The sequence below is a fragment of the Aspergillus nomiae genome (assembly GCF_001204775.2).
Source record: "Aspergillus nomiae NRRL 13137 chromosome Unknown contig00293, whole genome shotgun sequence".
In the NCBI taxonomy this organism is placed as follows: Eukaryota; Fungi; Ascomycota; class Eurotiomycetes; order Eurotiales; family Aspergillaceae; genus Aspergillus; species Aspergillus nomiae.
Window position 1 is genome coordinate 1,518 of NW_015378348.1, and position 20,739 is coordinate 22,256.

Genomic DNA, 20,739 nt, shown 5'->3' on the forward strand with positions numbered 1-20,739 from the left:
AGGAAAGTTGCTCGTGGCTAAGGAATGTATCAAGAATCGATTTTATTCACTAATAGGTCGTTAAACCCATTGCAACAATGTCGAAAAGAACCATAAGCACATACTCAGCAAACAGAGGACCAGTTCAAACAGCGCACCGCCAGGGGGGAATAAAGAGACATGATCGTCGTCAAAGTAAAGTCCGGAGGAGAAACCATGAAAGAGAAGATATACAGAACAGAACGAAAAACAACGAAAAGGTAGATAGAGAAGGCTTCTGCCAGAAACTCCCGATTCTCACACACCACCGCGACCCATTCGCTCTATCGAGCCCATGATACCACTGCGACCTGGGGTGAAGACAGCAATTCCAGACTTTCCTCCACTGTTCCCGCGGGCCTGTCGGTTTCCCGGTGCTGGAATCCTTGGTATCTTCTTTTCACCGTTGCTAGACGCCGTGCTCGGGGGACGTATGCTGCTTGAACTACTGCGGCTAATGCTTTGTCTGAAGTCCTCCGACGCAACCTCAACTGGCGTTGGCTCGGGAGAAGTATCCGCCTGCGGTCTTGGGGACTGAGGGCCATCCTGGGTTGACGGCTGATTCTGCTGGATTGCTAACCACTCATCCACAGCAGCGACGAGCTCGCCTTTCTCAGCCCGTTCGATTTTCAGCTCATGGTGCAATCGCTCACTGTCATCTTTGAGCGCGCCCAATTCCTGCTGTAGACCCTTGATTTGAGCCTCTAGGACACGTTTCTCTGCTTCATGCTCGTCCTTCTCCCGCGTGATCATGCTAAGATCAGGCTGGGAGACTTCCGAAAGAGCTGCATCCCGCTCAACCTTGAGTCGCTCGTTGTCTTCATAAGCTGATTTTAGCTTGTTCTCAGCCTCTCGCAGTCGTTTATCCCAACGTGCTTCATAGCTTTTCTTCAAGGCAGCAACCTTGGTCTCATGTTTGCTCTTATAGAGTGTGTGAAGTTCACGGGCGACCTTCTCAACGGCATCTTGAACTTCCTTCGCCGTTTCCTCGGCAGTCTTGCCGAATTGCGCACGTTCAGAGGCATCCTTGTCGTTCGACGCTGGTTTGCGAGCCGAGCTCAATTGTGTCTCTAGTTCAACCACCCTGCTTTCTAACTGCTCCTTGCCCTTCTCCATTTCCTCGGCTCGTCTCATCAACTGTTCTCTCTCCCGCTCACCTTCCATCATTTCAGCCTTGACAGATTGCAAGACATCTTCCATCTCCTGACCTCTTCTCTGCCACTCAGCTTGTTCAATTTCTAAGGTCTCCCTCCGGGCAGCTTCATTCCGAACCTCCTCTGATGTCTCTCCAACACGCCGTTCGGCGTCTGCAACAGCCTGCTTAAGACTGGCAACTTCCGCCTCTTTGCCACTTAGCGTAGCTTTGAGCGAAGAAATCTCTGAAAGAAAACCGGACTTCAGAGACTCGAGCTCCCGTGGTGTCACTGAAGGGATGGATCGGGGGGTTGGAGCAGCAGGGAGATCAAAGTCGAGTAATGACACTTTTGCAGGTGACCTGGTTGATTCCCGGACAGTCCTTAATGGTGATCGCCGTGACGGAGAGTACCGCTCATTTTGCATGCTGTAGCGTTTGCGCGGGAAAAAGCTGGGCTGGTCTGACAAGTCAAGCAAGTTGGGAGTCTCGCTTGGATTTATGCTAGCTCTTGCATCTCTCTTTCTAGGAGTGGGTGAGCCGAAATCAACCAGGCCGCTTATTCTGGGGGATTGTCGAGCAGTGGTAGGAGTTCCTGGGTCACCCTTTCGTCCAGATCACCTTGTAGCTTACTAGGGCTACTCGGAAGGGCTTGTCTGGCCTTCAACGGTGAGTCGCCCCGTAGATGTGCGAATGATGTCATGTCGACATTGGTAACAGCGGAAAACGTGCTGAGGCATGTTTCATCCATGGAATCGTTTGTGTCGTCAATCATATCATCATTTTCGTGCAGGCTCTTACCCTCCTTTTCGTTCGAGGCATCATTGTCATTGTTCTCGTGGATCACTGTGCTCATTCCTTCGTGGTGCTTTTCTTCCATGAGGCTGTTACCAATCTCTAGTCCAACACTTTCTCTGATGCTTTGTTCATTATTGATGCTGGCGTCCTCATCGGTATAGACACTGATGTCCGGCATATCTCTTCGAGCAGTGCCTTTCCTGTATCTATCATCTAACACATCGTCCTCGGGTACATGTTCGTAAGAACGTTTCCTTGGGGTCGTCGACAATTGTTGGCTCCGGAGCATCTGGAAGTCGACTGTATCATCCCTAGCATCATATTGAAATGGCGAGCTAGGCGGTAGTATGGGATCGGTGTTATCATAATCTAGGTCCTGCTCGTTCGGCTCTTGTGTGGCAGTGTAGCTCTGACGCCTTTCGGCATCTGCGCTCAGATCGTCAACCATTTTTCTTGGGCTTGAGAAGCTATTTTCTAGTCTATCATTTGACGCGACCATATTATCAACGACATCCTCCCGCGCGACCAGACCACTAATTCCTGGGGAAAAGGGCTGTGAATTCTGGCGCGAGGGCGTTAAGGGAGAGAGAGGTGCGGACATGACAATGGGGTAATGGGTCAAGATGCAATAACAAGTAGAGTGCCTATTCTGGAACCCAGAGCAGGTAATAGCGCGATATGCGAGAGCAGTATATATGCAAAATGTTAGAGGTCCATATGACACAATGTTGAGAATGAGAGCAAGTCCAACCGTTTATTATTTTCGTCTGTTGCCGGGATGTTTGTAAACAAAGCTATTCCCCTATAGGAATAGTATGGTTAGCGGCAGGGCGGTGAAATTTTACAAAATTCTCACCGCCCTAGGGTAGCACCTATGATATTGAGATTTCGTCTTGAGATGGCAATATCTACGCAGTACAATGTTCCATCCTTCGTGGGCCCTCCCCACTACTCTAACATCGATAGTCTCCTACATCACATAGGAGGATTCCACAGCATTGTGTTCGCGGCAACTGGGGCAGGATAGCGCCGATATGCATCATTTCGCTTTGCGCACTTAAAAGAAGCTTTGAGTCGTTTCTGATTTAGCAATGGATATGAATTCTGTTCAGAGGGAGTCCCATCTAGCTAAAGCAAATGATGAATGCACTAGATGGTAGCTACTCAAAGATCACTTTTTTGTGGCGCACACAATGACACACCTATCAATGCTTGCAGAGACACCCATTAATGCTGTAAACTAGATCAATTAGGTACTATCCGCGTGAATCGGATTTGGGATGGGCGAACGCTCAAGCTTCAAAGTGTTCTCGTTGACTTACAAATTGTATTGGTGTTGTGCTTCTGGAAGTGAGCAAACTCCAGGTAAGAAGAGGCTACGGGACGGACGTCATGTAAACACGATATAATTCAAACTCATAGCTAATACATAGAACACCCAGACACCACGCCAAATAAAAAAAAGCCCAGAACTTTTTGTCCTTCAACTGTGATCGCAAGGCTATGGGAACGACAATTGAAAAAATAAAGAAAAGGAGAAAAATTCTGTCTGTACTGTTTTCACTGCCCATCGCAAAAACCAATCCATTGACTGAGGCGTTTTCAATGAGTACCACTCGTCAGCCTCATGATCCCGTCGTTGTCTGCAGCACCGTCTGTATATCCCCTAGATTATCAGACATCAGGAGTGCTTACATCAGTACCCGTAACTATGATATGGACGGTGTCTCTCCGAGGGTGGGTCTCATTCGGCAGATAGTGGCAGGGGGCGACTGGCTGGATTGTAGCAGACGAGTGTTTCTTTCGCTCCATGAACCACAGCTGCATGGCGCCGACGATTGCGGCTAGAGTGCTTCCCCACCATGCAAGTGCAGTACAATGAAGTTCCGCACCGGTGCTGTACAGATAACCGGCGATAGGTGGGGCGATAGTGCGAGAAGCAGCTCCAGCGGAAGCAGCAAGGCCATTGATCTTTCCTAAGACCGAGTCGGAAGGGCTAGCTTGCTTAATAAGAATCAACAAGACGGGGTAGTCAATGATTGCAAGGATATTGCGAACGACTAAACATCCATAGATGCCGAAGAACAACAGACTGCGAGGGAGAAAAATAAGGAATGGGACTATGAAATAAGCTACCGGATGAAGGATGGTCACAATCACGAAAAGTCTCCACACTCCCAAATAATGTGCCAAAGCAGGGAAAATGATGCTTTGAATGAAGAGTGCAATGACGCCGTCGGTAGACATGATTAGGCCGACTGTTCTGGTTGAGAGACCAACACCACCGGGGAATTTCAATATCGAGTTGCCAACAATAGGTGCGTCCCGAAACTTCTTGTCCTGCAGAAAAATAGGCAATAAATGGTCATACGTCATGGAGTGGTATGTGAAGATCGCCAACGCAACGATGAGCATTATGACTCGTTTTGTGAAGATAAGTTGTCTTTGGGGACTTTTCTCGGGCCTTGAACCATCCGATCGTACCATCCAATCCTCGTCGTCATATAGGTGAACCTGGTTGAAAGTTCCATATGATTCGGCTCGTAGGTCCGCCCCTGCATTGGCAGTTGCCCCAGCAGTCGCTAGAAGAGGGCGTTCTGCGGATCTGTTATCGAGATTTTCGGTAACATTCCAAGGCTGCATATCGGGATGAGTCTCTTGCAGGAAGAGCCAACTGAAGATGATACTGAGAAGGAGTAAGACAGAACAAACAAGGTTTGGCAGGAGATAAGGGAATCTGCCAAAGAGGCCATCGTGGTGAAACAAGGAAGGGAAACCTTCAGTAGGCTTTGCAAGTAACCCCCCAATAGCTGCGATGGCGTAAATGGTTAACATCTTCCGCTATGCTGTTTAGTCGACTAATGCCCCTTAATACATACCTGGCCCAATAATTGTGCCAATTGACCAAACAAATGGCATCACAGCATAAGCTCGAGCTACACATTTGACTATCAGCCAAGGTTCCAGCCACGGAAGCAATAAGATAGAGGGACCATACGTTCATGCTCAGGTCTTTTGACTAGTTCACCGACCATAGTCTGAATGACACCGATATTTCCGTTTAAGATGCCTCCGAGGGCCCGACCAAAGAGAGCTACCCAAAAATTCGACGCGAAGCCGACAATGAGGAGGGATGCCATGGTTCCGAGGCAGCCAGAAAGCAGGACAGGTTTGCGACCGACACGATCTGACAGGCTTCCCCAAAACATACCGGTGAGCGCTTCGGCTAGTGAAAAGGCCGATACAAGTATACCAGCAAAGAAGGAAGCATCGGATCCATTAGCCACGTTGAAGTCCTTGACCATCACCCATGAGTATGGGAAGATAGAAGTCAAGGCAATAGGCTCCGCAACACGGCATATTGCTATAGTCAAACAAGTGTCAGCACCTGCAAGTGAAGCAAAAAAAAAAAAAAAGAAAAAGAAACAAGGAAAGAAACTGCTTGGTTCGTTTTACATACCTAGAAGGAATAGCTGAGTGGTTGGGAACTGGTCGTCCGAGGCAGGTTGTCTTCTCTGTTGTGTTAATACCATGATCTTTGGAAACGTCCAAGACTCTTACGGCTAGCCCTCCACAAAACGACAGGTCTCCTTCTGAGACTATCCTTTTTTTAACCTCCTGTGAACTCTGTGATAAGTGCTTTTCTTCTTCTTCTCTTTTTCCTGTGTTTCGATCTCGACTTGGTAAGCGCCCGAGACCCGGTGGGATAGAGATATAGAGAGGAAAAGTTATTATGATTAGGTGGTGGAAGTATGGCGTATCACAGTCGGGGAGTGCACAGTATGAGGAAGAGTCGGGAGGCAGGGAAGAAAAGAAGGAGAGCACTATGAAGGAGAAAGGAGAAGGGTTGCCTGCAAAAAGTTCCAGGGTTCTGTCATGTAAAACGGCGGAAGTAATCTATGGAATTCCCGGCTCAACGGTTACCCTGATTGGAGATCCAACTCAATGACAGTACGCTAGTCCCAAAAACGGGATAGTAGGCTGCACATGATCATGGATCCGGGTCAAAGATTTGAACAAATGGAGATTAAAGTTTGAGACTGACTCGAACTTATTCTTCTTAAATTTCAGTTCACCAGAACCTAAGCGCGTACTAAATGACACCTCAGTGGACGAGTTGAAAGTTCCTGCGATCATTAGGTAGGTATCGAATATTGTTGCGGTACTACTAGATAGATGCGTTCTATTAGTATATACTGGTGGTACGGAGTATATGTGACATGAGTTGAAGGGCCGGTGGCGAACACAGGTTCTATTTAGGTAACATTTTTCTCCCTCAGGCCTGTCTGTGGTACACCGAGTGTAGCAAGGCAGATTTTCCGAATGCTGTGCCGTTGAATCCGAGACCCGCTGTGTGACCGGCAGAGCTGTACGAGCGAAGAGTGTCTAGAGCGTTCATTTGGACTACTTTCTAATATGTTGTTCTGAAACCTCGCGTCATGCGTTTTAAGCCTTTGATAGTACAGTACGTATCCTTGAAAGAAATTAATATTTTAGATTGTGGGTACCAAGTCCGCAGCCTGTTCTTGACCGGTGGGGATCATATCCAAATAAGACAACTAGGCCCGACCCTGACCTCGTAAGAACCAGTTTGCGTTGGTCATCACAAAACATTTCTCATGTGGATGATGGCGAGTGTGTCGGAGTTCACTAGTTAGTTAGTTAGTTAGCAGTTTACATCTTACTAATAGAATGTACCTCGGATTCATCGGATATTTACTCCATTCGAGCCGGGCGACATCCTATACTTCTTCCCTCAAGGAACCCCTGCTATCGGTGCAGTTAAGATTCGCATGTTTGCAGTGTTTCATGCTGGTGCGTAGAATCAGATGTATTAATATGACTTAGTTGGCGCTGTGCCAATAATGTACATTGGTAGTGCCGACTAACTCTAGGTTCCAGGATAAGGGACTTTCTCTGAACCAGCGCATCGGCCTATTTATCATTAAAAAAAAATTATATCTGAGCATGCCTCGGTTCCGGCCCATGGTTTACATTGCCCAGGAATGTCATGATTTTTGCTGACAAGACCTGCAATTTGTAGATGTTGTACAGAAGCTACTACCATAGCTATTTTGAGTCTTTAAAGCGGCCTTGTACGGCAATTCCAAAAGCGTAACTTTCGTAACTATGAATCTAAAAATATACAGAGAGTTTTGAAGTGCTCCGTAGAAGGTAGCTACTCATTATGGGTATCTGGAAGATATCTGGTGGCAGTTATCGGTCTGTATTCTCAGACACAGGGATGTATGATCGCCGTTCTCTTGCCGCCTATCGCCGAATTAGCATTAAAGCAAGCTGGGATGACCAGTACAAGGGTATATGACATGCCTCGATATACTTTTGTATCCATGGTTTGAGGACAGCCCACGCTAGCAGTCCGCTTGTAGCAATTATAAAAATGAACACTATGGCCTCGTCTTTCCTAGAGTCTCTCTCTGCATACCCGAACGGCTGGTCAGCACAAGTAAGTTGCAAGACAAGTAAAGTTATCTCGTACGGAAACACGTAGTAAATACGTCCTCCTCTTTCGCATCTTTACACGTGGGCAAGTCATAGTCAAGGCAAAATTTTCGATTGCAATCGTTGCAGCTCAGGGAGCGATATTTGCTGGCTCGTCTTTCATTTGTGTTGTCATGATCATCGGTGGAGTCGCCACGGCTGAGGAGATGGAAAACGCTGGTTAGAGCGGTAGTCTCTGGTTTCGCAGGATGAAGGGGGATTATGGTGCTATTAGAGAAGCAAGTGCATTTGCAAAATGAGGCAGGAGCTTGAATAATCAGAATTTAGTCAATACTTCAAGTCACAATTGGGGTTAACCGCAAATGATCACTCACAAGACGCCAACGTGAAAGTTGTCAGTGACAGAAATACTATAAAAAGAAGAACAATATGAGATACAATGTCCCGGTAACGAGACATGGCTGAGAAAATAATAAGGGTTGGAAGTAATCTCGTTTCCCTTCTACTGATGAATAAATGTGTTATCAGTTGCGGTGATATAAAGCTTAAACCCATAACCTGGGTCCTTGTCATCACGTGATAATGATATCAGTTCTACCTATGGATGATGCACATTGATCTTTGGAATGCTTTATTTCCAGCAAATATCTCAATTGACACAGCTAGGAGATATCCACATGGTTCTATAGAAAATATATCCTAGAATGTTAACCCTATGACTTCCCTTTCATGCCTTTCCTCCTATTCTCCCTTTGTCTCTGTTCTTTGGCAGCATCACGCCGTCTCTTCTTCCAGGCTCGATTGTTATCTCCGCGATTTTCCCAGAACCATTTTGTGAATTCAGATTCATCCCTGGGTCCTGAGCCGGATTTTGGAACAGGTGTATTGGTGTATGGCTCATCATCCACATCCGTGGACTCATGTTGTTCTAGGCTATTCCACTTTTTGTTTCGCCCAGCCAACGCTGTGTCAGGTGTGGGGGCAGCACTTCTCAGTCCACGGCTTTGTAAGTCCCTATTCGTGAACGGGGTTTGTGGCTCTGCAACTTCCTGTATTTCTTCCTCGGATTCCATGTCTCCCTGTCCAAAGAAACTAAATTGCGCATTGGCATCTGCATCAGGCTTAACATCGGTGGTGTCAGGTGCGGGTCTCTTGAAGAGAGCTTCTAGTGGATGGACTTCTTGGGGGTGTGGCTCATCATCTTTCTCCGCTTGAGCAACGCCCTGGTCCACCTTTGCTTCGGGGCCGGAAATCTTTTCAACACCGTGGGGCGTCGACTGCGATCCCTGTCCATCCTGGTCACTGGAGATACCTGATGCATCTGAAGAACTGGATGTCACGCTTGCCTCGCTTTCAGAATCGGTTGCACTATCGTCGGAAGACGTTGCCCCACTAGACGAGGTCCAATCATCCGATTCATCCAATTCTTTCATATCAACATCTCCTCCAACAGCATTTGCATCATCAAGTCTTTGAGGGCTTGCCTTAGTCTTGAGCGAAGTTTTGGACTTCGGTTTCTCCTTTGCCCCTGGTATCTTCCCTGGTATGTGTTGATCGCTTCTGATTCGATCGCTGGCCTGTTCTTTTACGTTTCCTGAATCGTCTATCCAACCCTTACCTTCTTCGAAAGAAAACGTAGGCGTTGCTCCGTCCTTATCTGTCCGTAGGAAACTCGGGTGTGTAACAGTCTTTGAAAACTCATGTACAACAGACTCCTGTGAAGATTTTTTCTTTTTCTTCTTCGACTGTTTGTCTTGCTCCACCTCAGCAGACGAGGCTCTGTTAGGAGGGATTTTTGTTCGGAACAAACATTCTGCCTTCTCCGTATACTTGGATTTCGCCTGCAACTTTCCTGTTCTATCGTCCTTCTTCTTGTTTCTCTTCTCCTCCTTGCGCCTCTCTTTCAAGGAGCTTGTTGACTCTGTCCAGCCTCTCTTTACTTGGCGATCTGTTTGAAGCTCATATCCCTCTAAAACATTTCCGACATCCTTTCGTTTCTTTGACTTCTTGCTTGACGGCGATACTGTATTAGAAGCTGCCTTATCAGTTTCGCCTTCGCCTTCGTCCCTCTGTCTTTTAGGTGGCCGAGCTACATCCACCTTGAACTTTCGACCTTTGAGGATTGAACCGTTGAGCTTCTTCTTAATTTTATCCGCCTCCATCGCTGGTAGCGTCACGTAGCCGTAATTGTTCTCCGGAAACGTCGGGATGCCGTGGAAGGAGATTTCTGTGGCTAAGGGCCGAACGGATGAAGATAATATGGAGGGAAGAAGTTCTGCGGTGAAGGGAGTGATGTGCAGGCGTTTAATTGCTGAAGAATCGGTCGTCATTTGTTAGGACTGATGATGAACCATATAGCAATAGCCTAGCAAGTAGGTAAGAATAGAGGAGAAGGAAGGCCGTAAGGTGCCAACAAGGAAAAAAGCAAAAGGAAGAAAAAAAGAAAAAGCAAAGAAAAAGTATGGTGACAACTGTAACCACCGTAAGCTGTTTGACCGATTGCTCTAGGTCAGAATGAACTGTGAAGGTTTTGTCGCATCCTATATTGAGATGGGATAGCAGCCTGGACCCTGAATAAATGAGAGAGTTATAAGTAAAGGATCGATTTGGACCAACTACAGCTGTGGGAGTGATAAATAATTCTGTAGTACGGAGCAGATGATGGGTTTTCCACCCGCTAACCCAAACCTAAAACGGGCCGATCTGTGGCGCAGCAACCAACGACCTAGCCACTATGATGCTCGATGCCAAGTCTAGAGTCTTGGGGATGGAGGACGATACAGTACGTACTGTACTGATTCCATAGCCCATGCGATGTTAGTTACAGGGTGTCGATTAGTAATATCCTAGATTCTAGTTAACTAAGAGATACATACCATATCAATAATTCAAGCAGATGCATGATGTTTCATTTACCATAAAGACGATTTCGTTCTGTACAGTAGTGGCTTCTAGTCTAGAACCCCTAGAGCCAAGGGGTTCGCCCCTCTTACCACCATTAAGCATCCGACAAGTTGATGTAATACAAAGGCGTGGCGTCGCATCAGGACCTCTCATTCTTTGGAGGAGATGTATCATATTACCATTACAGCATTTTGTACCAATGCAATGGTGTGTACCACGTACTATTGAACTCAAAGTCACGATTAAGTCCTGTCCATCCATCATCAATCTTCTTGACCATTTTCTATTTCTTGTCATCTTCAGGTACCTTGTCTCCCGGCTCATGTCCAGTTTTCAATACTAGATGCTAGTATTGCGACTTATTTATCACTGCTTTCCCATTCCAAAGTGCTCTCTTCGTTTCTCCCCGTCATATTTCCCCCCTGATTCGGCCCCATCCACCCGCGGTTCACTTGGCCCGCATTCTGATCTCATCGCCGCTTCCAGCAGCCAGCTAGCTTCTTTGTCGCTCACATGGCCACAGCGACTTTAATATCACCATTCTGTTTCCCCCCCCGCTCCAATAACTGATGGTCTCACAATCTATCGCTCCACTTTGACCCCTTCTTGTTTCCACTTGGGAGTCTCACCCGGGGTTCCCTCAAATCTCTAATTTGTTCTCTTACTATCTTTCGGACACTTCGCGTCGTCTCCGCTTTCTTATCCGGAATTCCGCAGCCTCCCCAGATTCTCAGATTATCAACTGTCAGACTTCCCCGTTTTGACCCTCCTCATACCAATTCCCATTCTCGGCAGAGATGGGCAATTCACAGACAAGAGAGGCCCGGCCACCCTTTCCTCCAAATCGCCGAAGCCATGGCGGTGGACATGGAAGATCACCGTATGGCGACAGACATCATTCAGAGGGCTCCAGATCAACGCGAGGCAGTAGACCAGATCTCTCCATTCTCGGAATCGGCGGAAGCTCAGAGCGGGATGTTGCGACCCTCGAGCATCGCCGAGAAACGAAGCAAGAGCGAGAGGCTCGCCGTTTAGAGAGGGAACGGGTGGCTCGGGTCAAGGAACGGGAGCGTAGTATGAGGGAAGAACATGTCGATGGAGGTTACCTAGTTACGCAGGGTGTCTATACGGGAACGGAAGATTTCAGCAAGGCTATGGTGAGGCAATTAATGGTAATATGAAATTTGCGCCAACTGTTTGATGCGATCAAGGCTAATTCTTCAGCATAGATCGAACGACGGCTTGCGCCCTTCTGGAGAGGTCTTAACGACTTCTCTGATTCTTGGACGGAGCATCAGCTGATGGCTGCCGCGCGAGGCTTGCCTATTCCACCGCCCGATGAAATCCCTCCAGAGCTAGAGTATAAGAACCCACCAAAAGTTACAGAAGGGGCAAAGGAGTCAACTGATACAAAAGGAATCCAACATCTGACGGTACCTATCACTTCAAGATCACAATCTTATGGCTCCGATGCGTCCCAATCATCCACCCCAGCCCACTCCTTACCTTCCCCCACATCACCCCTGACCTCAGGAACTTCGAGTTCGCCATTGTTCCGCACCCGGGCAAAGACACTTGCCTCTCTTACTACATCTAAACATGGTACACAAGCCGACCCAGCCCCCCGGGAGATGCAGCTCCCTCGTGACCCATTCGTGAATGGGCAGCCCATCGAGGCATACCTTTATAAAGACGCAGCTGAATGCCCCATTTGTTTCCTCTATTATCCTCCTTACCTAAACCGAACGAGGTGTTGCGACCAACCTATCTGCTCTGAATGCTTTGTACAGATCAAGCGTCCCGACCCACATCCTCCTGAGCATGGAGATTCTGATCCAAACGCCCCTGCCGCAGCCGCCGAGGGTGATACTGCCGATAGCCAGGATTGTCAACTTGTCTCGGAACCTGCAGCCTGTCCCTTCTGCGTTCAGCCTGAATTTGGAGTGACGTACGCGCCGCCACCCTTCCGCAGAGGACTCACATATGCATTAGACCCTAGTGTTCGCCCAAACTTCACTTCCCCAGTATCATCTACATCTTCACTCTCTTCTGGAAATGTTACGGCCGTTACGGGCCGGAGGCGCGCTACATCATTGTCTGCAAATGACCCTACGGTAATCACAACCGATAAGGTCCGTCCGGATTGGGCTCAAAAACTGGCCAACGCTCGGGCGCATGCTGCGCGGAGGTCTGCAGCGGCAACCGCTCTCCACACTGCAGCATATCTGATGAATTCGAATGGCAATGGAAGCGACTCTCGAACTTTCAATATTGGGCGGAGAGGCGTCATGCGGAGAGCTGGCGGTTCGGATCCTCACAGTTCTTCTAGCCGCACAGGCTCCCCGGCGCTGCAGGCTCTTGCATTCTTAACGGATCGACGCGCTGCTACAAACGAGACGGACTCTGCTGAGGAAGGGTCTGGGAATATAGCGCCGCCACGCAATAGTTCTCGGCGAAACCGCATTGACGATTTGGAAGAGATGATGATGATGGAGGCGATTAGGCTGAGTTTAGCCAGCGAGGAGGAGCGCCGTAAGAGGGAGGAGAAGGAAGCGAAAAAAGAAGCGAAAAAGAGAGAGAAGGAGGCCAAGAAGGCAGAAAAGTCTGCCCGTAAAACCGGTCTTTACAGTGTCAATGCAAGTGGATCCGCTTTGGATGTACCTACAGGGCTAGGGAGGGTTGCGAGCAGCTCTTCCTCTGCTATTGGCGAGGAAAGCACGCCTGCTGGCAAGGGTAAAGAAGTGGATCGTGTATCCCCGGATGCTCCCATCGATACTACGTCTATAAGTTCTGGTACTGCGTCCGCTAGTATGAATGCTGTATATCCGCCTGCGAATTTGGCAGATCAACATCAGTCTATGCAATCTTCCGTCCCTCAATCTTCGCCCAGGGAGTTATCGAAACCGTCACATTTGCGACATGTCTCGAGCGCTTCTTCATCGTTCTCCTCTCTTGTTGAGTCGATGTCTGGCGATCACACTGGGACCACAGAGGGGAACGGCTCGTCTACAGAACCGCTGTTCAATTTCCGGAGTCTAGCTGCCGTTATTGGCGATGAAGACAAAAGGGATGAATCTGCAGAGCACGTAGAAAATACGTCATCAAATCCGCAGGCTGAGGGGTCTGCCTCGCGGTCCGTGCTTCCAGGGAATAATACGCATACTGATGACTCGGTCTCTAAAGCTGACGCCGCCGCATCCGCAGGGTCGGAATTCATGCTACAGGAAAGCCAAGGATATTTAATTCCTAAAGAGCTCGAAACACGTTCAGTTGAGATCACCGACTCTACGGGGAATCCCCAGGCCACGTCCTGAAGGTGCCAGCTTCCCCATTCATTGACTTTCGCACCATCCCCTCTTTCTCATTTATCTTTCTGATATGACCAATTTGGCTGCGAGAGAAGGAACGAGAGACCAGTGGTGCAAATCTGTCGGCGCAGGAGGGTTTTAGTGAAAAGCGATATTGCATTCCTTTTTCAGTGTCTTTCCATTTTTCTACGTTTGCTCTTAACGCCCATGATCTTAGTATTCGCATGACCGGACCGGACGTTTCTTTCTTTCTTTATATACATACATTGGCATAGAACTTGTGTTACTTGATTGACTGTTCGTTCATATGTGTCGGGCGAGGTAGTAGGTAGCCAGATTGCATACATATTACTCGATAATGGTGGCTTAGGTAGCTTGTGCGTGCTGACAAGGAGCATTCTGTCTGGATTAGGGTACAAATTGATTTGCTCCGTGCTAGCAGTTAGTCTGAATAGATTTTGAATATACAAAGTGGTGGGATATAGAGCCAGATTCTTGTATTATGTTTTCGTAATGGTACCTATGGATTAGACCGATGGTACTCAGAGAAGGACAGATGGTGAAAGTAAGTGGACGAGTGGAGGGAGGGCAGGGCAGGGAAGTCAGTAAATAAAAAGAAAGATGAACAAGGAACAAATGAACGGAGGTAGGAAGGTAGGGGTACGCAATATGGATATTATATTATACGAATGAATGTAGAACATTAAAGAAAAAATTCCGATGCGGGGAATCGAACCCCGAGCTGCTGTGTGAGAGACAGCGATGTTAGCCATTACACCACATCGGAGCGGTTGTGATACTGGTAAAATATTAAACCTTTATAAGCTAATAATAAATAAATAAAAAACTGTCTTGAGGGCGTCTGTTTCAGATATGCCACGTAGATCCACTTGGGAGACCCTAAATTTACTTGGCTGCGACCTCACGCCACCACAACAATCTTATTGATCAGAAGAGAGAAAAAAAAAAATAAAAAAAAAAAAAACAGAGAATTGAACACCCGTTCATGAGTTTTAAATCTATTTTTATCCATATAATATGAGCATTCCTTGTAATCTCTATATATTATCACATCGTAAGTCAGTAATGAGTAGTTCCCTGTAAAGAACAATTCAATCATGGTTAATCAATTAAATTTTCTTGTACCTGTCCAAGCATTTTCATTTGTTGTTCCGAGATTAGCACGGAATGATTAATACCAAAGTATGACGCCAGATCTTATGAGGATCGACATATCTGCATCGCTCCTGAATGGATCGGCCATTGCCTTTTCAGATTATTTCCATTAGTTTTCTTGCCAAGTTGGTCATCGCTACGGAGTACCGACTCTGTATCTGATATCCAATCGATCTTCACCGTGATTCCTTAACTACTAGTTCATAGTTTCTCATCCACCTTGATCCTGATAATATTATCGGCGATACACGACTGGAACCAAAGATTTAACAGACTTGAAAAGGGCCATTCTCGATATAGATTTGTCATGTATTAAGGGAGCTCGTTATCTTGAATTCCTGTAAATTTTTATTCGTTTTGTTATTATTATTACTCTTTCTGTTCTTTTTCTTTTTTTTCTTCTCTTTTTTTGGTTCAAGACTGTAACGAACTATCATCCGAACTAAAAGGTAGTTCGATCCAGTAAATCGATGGATCCATTCCACAGTTCAGCTTTGGTCTCTAGTTTGTTCCTAACTCGACCCAGATTAATCAAAGTGTTTTTTCCTTTTCCCTCTCTGTGTTCCTCCTTTGATTTTCCTTCCTTGTATTAATTACCACTGCATATATTATCTACGTCGACTGATTTTAAGTAAGTTGTGGGCTTGCCAAGTACTCATACTTTTTTCCGCTGATGCCAATCGCGCAGTCTCTTTGTTATCAATTACGGAGTAAAGTGCGCTGATATCCACCGACGTCAGCCGGCATTGGTAATTGCCCGTCCGTTATTACAATCTCAACCTACGAAGCGATCAGAAGAAGATACAGAGGAAGGCGAGAAAAAGAAGAAGAACCATGCTATTCTCGACAAGGAAAGCCGTTCTCGCGGTCTCCGAATGCCATCACTTTCTGCGATTAAATCCAGAAAGAAAAACGCCGAATCACCACCACGGAGAAGTTCAAGTTCCGACGAAGTCGTGATACCAACACGAATGGACTCGATCCCGGGCCGTTCTCTTCGCTCGCAAGAGAAGGACCTGCCGCCCAACCCGCTGCCTTCTCCTCCCGCATTCCCCTCTGCCCCAGCCGACTCGTTGTCAAACCAGTCGCCGTACCATCACATCAACCCTACCCCTAAATATGAAGACCGCCCGCTTCCCAGGTTTCCTCGAGTCCCCGTTCCCAAGCGGGAGGAGCCGCCGGTTCCGGCTCCGGCTCCGGCTCTTATACAACAAGTAACTCCTCCATCCAGTGAAGACCAGTACCCTATTCACCCTCAAGAACACGTTCGGCCGATCGAGGACCCGCTAGAGAGCTATATTCCCGATCCAGAGCCAGAGCCAGAGCCAGAAATCGACGGTACCAGTACATATATCGAACCGGTTTCAAGCGAAGAGAGTAACGGGCCATGGACGCCGCCAGATTACGACCCCGTCGCCGCACCGCTAAACCGATTACACTATGCTTGCTACCAGGAACATCGGTCAATGCCCACTGCCAACAACCTCTGGCATCCACTTCCATGTATGACCTGCCAGAAATATGATCGAGAAATTCGATACCGATGTGTTTTCTGTTGCCTGCGCATTTGTGCCAGTTGTTACCAGACGCTGCAGAAATGCCCGAACCGCTCGCTGGCGCAGCTTATGAAAACGATGCCCTCCCACGAGTAGCTATTCACTCATTACTGATCGTTGTTCTGATCTCTGTCCAGGACATGGACATAGGTTCTATAGTCTAATTTCTTATACATATTTCCGGGGTGACATTCAAAGTCCAATATTTCGCTACGCTCTCGTTGCCAGAGCTTGCCATCTGTTTATGTTATAATGCGTCAAGAAAACTTTGCGGATATTTCGTCGTTATTTATTTATTGTATATACGGTCACTGTAGGCCGTGGTTTAGGGCAATGTATAGTTATTGGGAGTTTGCCTAGACAGCATAGATTAATTTTGATCTGCCATTCTCTTTCTAGCTATCTATATATAGGCATGTAAAGGAACATCGGATGTGGTTTTCTAAGAATCGTATGGTACAAGTAAGTCATTAATCATGATCCTCCTCCGTCACACCTGGACACCCCTCCATTTCTCTGGTCTCATAGCGATATTTGCACCAGAAACAGTAATGGTATGTCTCACGCAGATACTGCACTATCCGGGCCAGCCGCTCACTCGGCTCGAGTGCATTAAACTCGTCCAGTTCTGGGTCTTCTTCGTCAAGTTCCTGCTCAAGGATAGTTGAGATATCGGGTTTGTTGTCGAGCGCCACTGTATCCTCCCGCTCCAGCGTCGGGTCATCATACCCTGGTAACCGTGGGTTGGGGAAAAATGACGATGGCAGGGACGTTTGCAATAGATGACGAGCCTGTATGGAACGTTCTTTCTCCTCCCGTTCACGGACGAGCCCGCGATATAGGATGTTGATTTGCAGGGTCGGTTTGACCCTGACCTTGGGCTGCGGGGTTCTTGATCCACTGGTCGTTTCTTCGGATTCTCCTTCTTCATGCTCAGACGGGGTGTTCCCACGCTTCTTCTGGGCGGTCTCCCCGTCCGCCTCCGCATCCAATCGTTCGGCAACCTTCTGCGCAGCGTGAAACTGAGCTTCCATACGTCGCGTCTCCCGTTCAATACGGACACGATCGCGGTAATCACCCTCTTCCTGCTTTACTTTCTTCACTGCCTCTTCGACCTCCTCCCGGAACTTGCGTTTCTTCTCGCTATCCAGACCAATACCACCCCGGTCCTCCTTGAACACCAAATTGAGTGGCTCTGCTCGGGCGCCGGATGTGCTATCAGGTTCTTGGTTTGATACTCCCTCACCTTGGGATCTACCTAATGCTTGTCCCGGCTTGAACCCCAGTTTGGCCATCATTTGAAATCCCTTGCTGGAGGGGTTAAGCGTACTGGTGGCTAAGGCGGCATCGCGACGTTCGGCTTCCTGGGCTGCACGTTCGGCTTTGGATGGGACTTTAGCTCGAGCTTCGGCCTGAGAAAAGGAGAGGAGCACATTAGATCACTTGCGTGCCTTGCAGGTGTGAGGGAAATAGAGAACAAGGGTTGGATCGCATCAGCACATGCTACCTACCTCTCTCTGTTGTCGGCGTTTTTTCTGAGTAAATGTTTCTTTTTGTTGCGGCTCCTCAATCACCATAGCCATGTAATCGTCCTCCTCTTCATCCCCTACATCAGGTGCGGGGTTTTGATGAGGGGCCATTCCCGGTGAAGATGCGCGCGAAACGGACACGGAAGTAGATTCCGGAAATATGGGGTGAGAGACAAACGATGCGGGATTTAGCTCGAGAATTAGAATGTGTATAAAGCCGACACGGCAATACTTCTTCACGCGGAGATTGCCCGAGTAAACCCGGTAAGTCTATATGTTGGATGAATCCTCTGGGTTTCCAACTGCGGGGAAGAAAATCGACGCAGTTTGTCAATGCGGAGGAACGTTTGTTCTCAATCTCTTATTGGTCTATCTTCTCATTCGGGCCCCACAATACGGCACAGTACTCAAGGAAGGGTAAGTACCTCTGAATCCATGATAACTACTACTACTACCACTACTACTAGCTCATTTGGCTACGTATATCTATTGTGAGTGAAACTGATACGGAGCATTGCCTCTAAATGTTAATGCTTTAGCGTCAAGCACTGTCCACCCAATCAACTCTCCACAGGTTGTTGAATAAATGGGGTCAGGCAGTTAGTTCATTTCCCCTCCCACTTCTTAGGCATTGCCGATCAAAGTCGGGACACGCGATGACACCATTGATAGCCATGGCTCGAGTCAGCTACTGAACCTTCTTCTGCAAATCTGGCCACTGAGGCCCTTGGCATAGATCAGTTCTCTCGTTAGTGCGAATTTGGAGTGAATGCTAGCTCGTATGTGTTCCATGTGCCATACGATGGTGGCCACTGGCCGGTAGGCCCTCAGGCTATATAAGGGCTAGCAACGGAAATGTTATAAAAGACAGCCCAAGTCTACACGCAATTGTGTTTCCCAGACTTATCCCTTCAGATTCACGTATCAGAATGGGAGCACAGGGTAGAGTTGCAAATGCTTTCGGAATGGTACGGTACATTATAGCTGCCCAAATCTTCATATTTCTCTGCTTAGCGGCTGCTCGAGAAGTGGTGGTAGATCTTGAGTATGCTCAATACAGGGGTAAAGCGCTTTCGAACGGTCTAGTACAATGGCTGGGAATTCGATATGCTGCCCCTCCTACAGGGGCGTTACGCTTCTCTGCCCCACAGAATCCAAGCGCGGTAGCTGGGATCCAGAATGCATTTGAGGTAGAGTTACTTATCCAGGGCTACATACTGCGCGAAAGCTGATGCTTTCTCTCAAGCACGGCCCTACGTGTATTCCTACTAGCGAGTATCCGATTCCCAAAGACACATCTGAAGACTGCCTTTTTCTAGATGTGTATTCTCCTTATAGAGCTGGGGATCATTCCAAGTTACTGCCGGTATTTGTTTGGATCCAGGGCGGGGGCTTCAATCAGAATTCAAATCCGAATTATAACGGTACCGGCTTGATACAGGCGTCTGGCATGGGAATCGTCGTGGTTACCTTCAATTATCGTGTTGGCCCGTACGGGTTCCTCTCGGGGAGGGAGATTCTACAAGATGGAAGTGTAAACAACGGCCTAAAGGACCAGATTAAAGTCTTGGAGTGGGTTCAGAAACATATACACAAGGTTAGGGTTTAGACACTGGCCGCGGCATGATAATGCTAACGAATTGCCCAAGTTTGGTGGCAACCCCAAACATGTGGTTTTAGGTGGTGCTAGCGCAGGAGCCGCCTCCATCACCCTTCTTCTATCAGCCTATGGTGGAAGGGATGATGGTCTCTTTCACGCGGCTGCTGCGGAGTCGCAAAGCTTTGCTACCATGCTTAGTCTAAACCAAAGTCAGTTTGCATACAACAACATAGTCATCCGCACTGGCTGTGCAAGTGACGCCGACACCCTTGCATGCTTGCGTGGTCTGGACGTGGAGATCCTCCAGCGTGAAAATTTCAACACACCCTTGCCTAATGCACAAGAGGCACCCCTATATCTATACGGACCAGTGGTTGACGGTGATCTTGTTTCCGATTATACGTACCGTCTGTTCCACGAGGGTCATTTTATCAAGGTTCCTGTCATTTTCGGCGACGACACAAATGAAGGCACCATATTCGTCCCTAAGAATGTTTCCAAGGTTGGGGAAGCAGATATGTTCATCCAGAATCAATTCCCAACTATTAAATTGAAGCAAATTGCTGCAATTAACGCCTGGTATCTCCATGAGAACCAGACGCGCCAATTCCCGGATGCCAAACCCTATTGGAGACCTGCAAGTAATGCATATGGTGAGATGCGGTATATCTGCCCTGGGATTGACCTGTCCTCTATCTACGCTAAGGCCGGTATCAACAGTTGGAACTACCACTACGCCGTGCAAGACCCAGACTTGGAAGAATCTGGCCTCGGTGTAGATCATACGGTGGAAATCAACGCTATTTGGGGCCCAAATTATGTGGCAGGAGAACCACCCTCATCTTACTTCACTACCAATGCGCCGATCGTACCCGTTATGCAAGGTTACTGGACAAGCTTCATCAAGACATTTGACCCAAATTCTCATCGTTACCCTGGGAGTCCACAATGGAATACTTGGGGCAATGAAGGGTATCGTCGCATCTTCATCAGGACAAACGAAACCAAGATGGAGGAAGTACCCATAGATCAGAGGGAACGTTGCGAATATTTGATCAGCATCGGACCGGAGCTTCAACAGTGATGCTAACCGTACCTATCTTAACAGCTACTCAACCTGCATAGCGCTTAGAGCCCACATGGACAATTGGGAGATATAATTGACCTGAAAGAGTTCTTTTGATCGGCAGCCTTGACAAATAAAATGATAAAGAATATATACACATGTTCGGCATGCAAAGTCTAAGCACCAAGA

General features: G+C 47.6%; 7 protein-coding genes across 7 annotated transcripts; 3 read left to right on the forward strand and 4 right to left on the reverse strand.

The window, feature by feature from the left end:
- Nucleotides 1-276: 276 nt before the first annotated feature.
- ANOM_009228 (uncharacterized protein) lies at nt 277-2,549 on the reverse strand (the record flags this gene model as incomplete). The annotated part of the gene is made up of 2 exons (XM_015554484.1): nt 277-1,613; nt 1,784-2,549. The coding sequence occupies 2 exons, from the start codon at nt 2,547-2,549 to the stop codon at nt 277-279; spliced, it is 2,103 nt and encodes a 700-aa protein (XP_015404003.1).
- Nucleotides 2,550-3,622: 1,073 nt separating this feature from the next.
- ANOM_009229 (MFS transporter) lies at nt 3,623-5,481 on the reverse strand (the record flags this gene model as incomplete). Its single annotated transcript, XM_015554485.1, has 4 exons — nt 3,623-4,758; nt 4,828-4,884; nt 4,947-5,312; nt 5,409-5,481. 4 exons carry the CDS (start codon nt 5,479-5,481, stop codon nt 3,623-3,625), a joined length of 1,632 nt encoding a protein of 543 aa, XP_015404004.1.
- A 2,643-nt stretch (nt 5,482-8,124) lies between these two features.
- Nucleotides 8,125-9,741, reverse strand: ANOM_009230 (uncharacterized protein; the record flags this gene model as incomplete). Its single annotated transcript, XM_015554486.1, has 1 exon — nt 8,125-9,741. The coding sequence occupies one exon, from the start codon at nt 9,739-9,741 to the stop codon at nt 8,125-8,127; it is 1,617 nt and encodes a 538-aa protein (XP_015404008.1).
- A 1,371-nt stretch (nt 9,742-11,112) lies between these two features.
- On the forward strand, nt 11,113-13,629 carry sip5 (Sip5p; the record flags this gene model as incomplete). The annotated part of the gene is made up of 2 exons (XM_015554487.1): nt 11,113-11,487; nt 11,545-13,629. The coding sequence occupies 2 exons, from the start codon at nt 11,113-11,115 to the stop codon at nt 13,627-13,629; spliced, it is 2,460 nt and encodes an 819-aa protein (XP_015404007.1).
- A 2,141-nt stretch (nt 13,630-15,770) lies between these two features.
- Nucleotides 15,771-16,451, forward strand: ANOM_009232 (uncharacterized protein; the record flags this gene model as incomplete). The annotated part of the gene is made up of 1 exon (XM_015554488.1): nt 15,771-16,451. The coding sequence occupies one exon, from the start codon at nt 15,771-15,773 to the stop codon at nt 16,449-16,451; it is 681 nt and encodes a 226-aa protein (XP_015404006.1).
- Nucleotides 16,452-16,825: 374 nt separating this feature from the next.
- On the reverse strand, nt 16,826-18,127 carry ANOM_009233 (putative G-patch domain protein; the record flags this gene model as incomplete). The annotated part of the gene is made up of 2 exons (XM_015554489.1): nt 16,826-17,767; nt 17,867-18,127. Coding segments are annotated over 2 exons (1,203 nt in total), but the record flags the coding sequence as incomplete, so codon positions are not given.
- A 686-nt stretch (nt 18,128-18,813) lies between these two features.
- ANOM_009234 (putative triacylglycerol lipase) lies at nt 18,814-20,568 on the forward strand (the record flags this gene model as incomplete). Its single annotated transcript, XM_015554490.1, has 3 exons — nt 18,814-19,074; nt 19,131-19,481; nt 19,534-20,568. The coding sequence occupies 3 exons, from the start codon at nt 18,814-18,816 to the stop codon at nt 20,566-20,568; spliced, it is 1,647 nt and encodes a 548-aa protein (XP_015404010.1).
- Between the last annotated feature and the right edge of the window lie 171 nt (nt 20,569-20,739).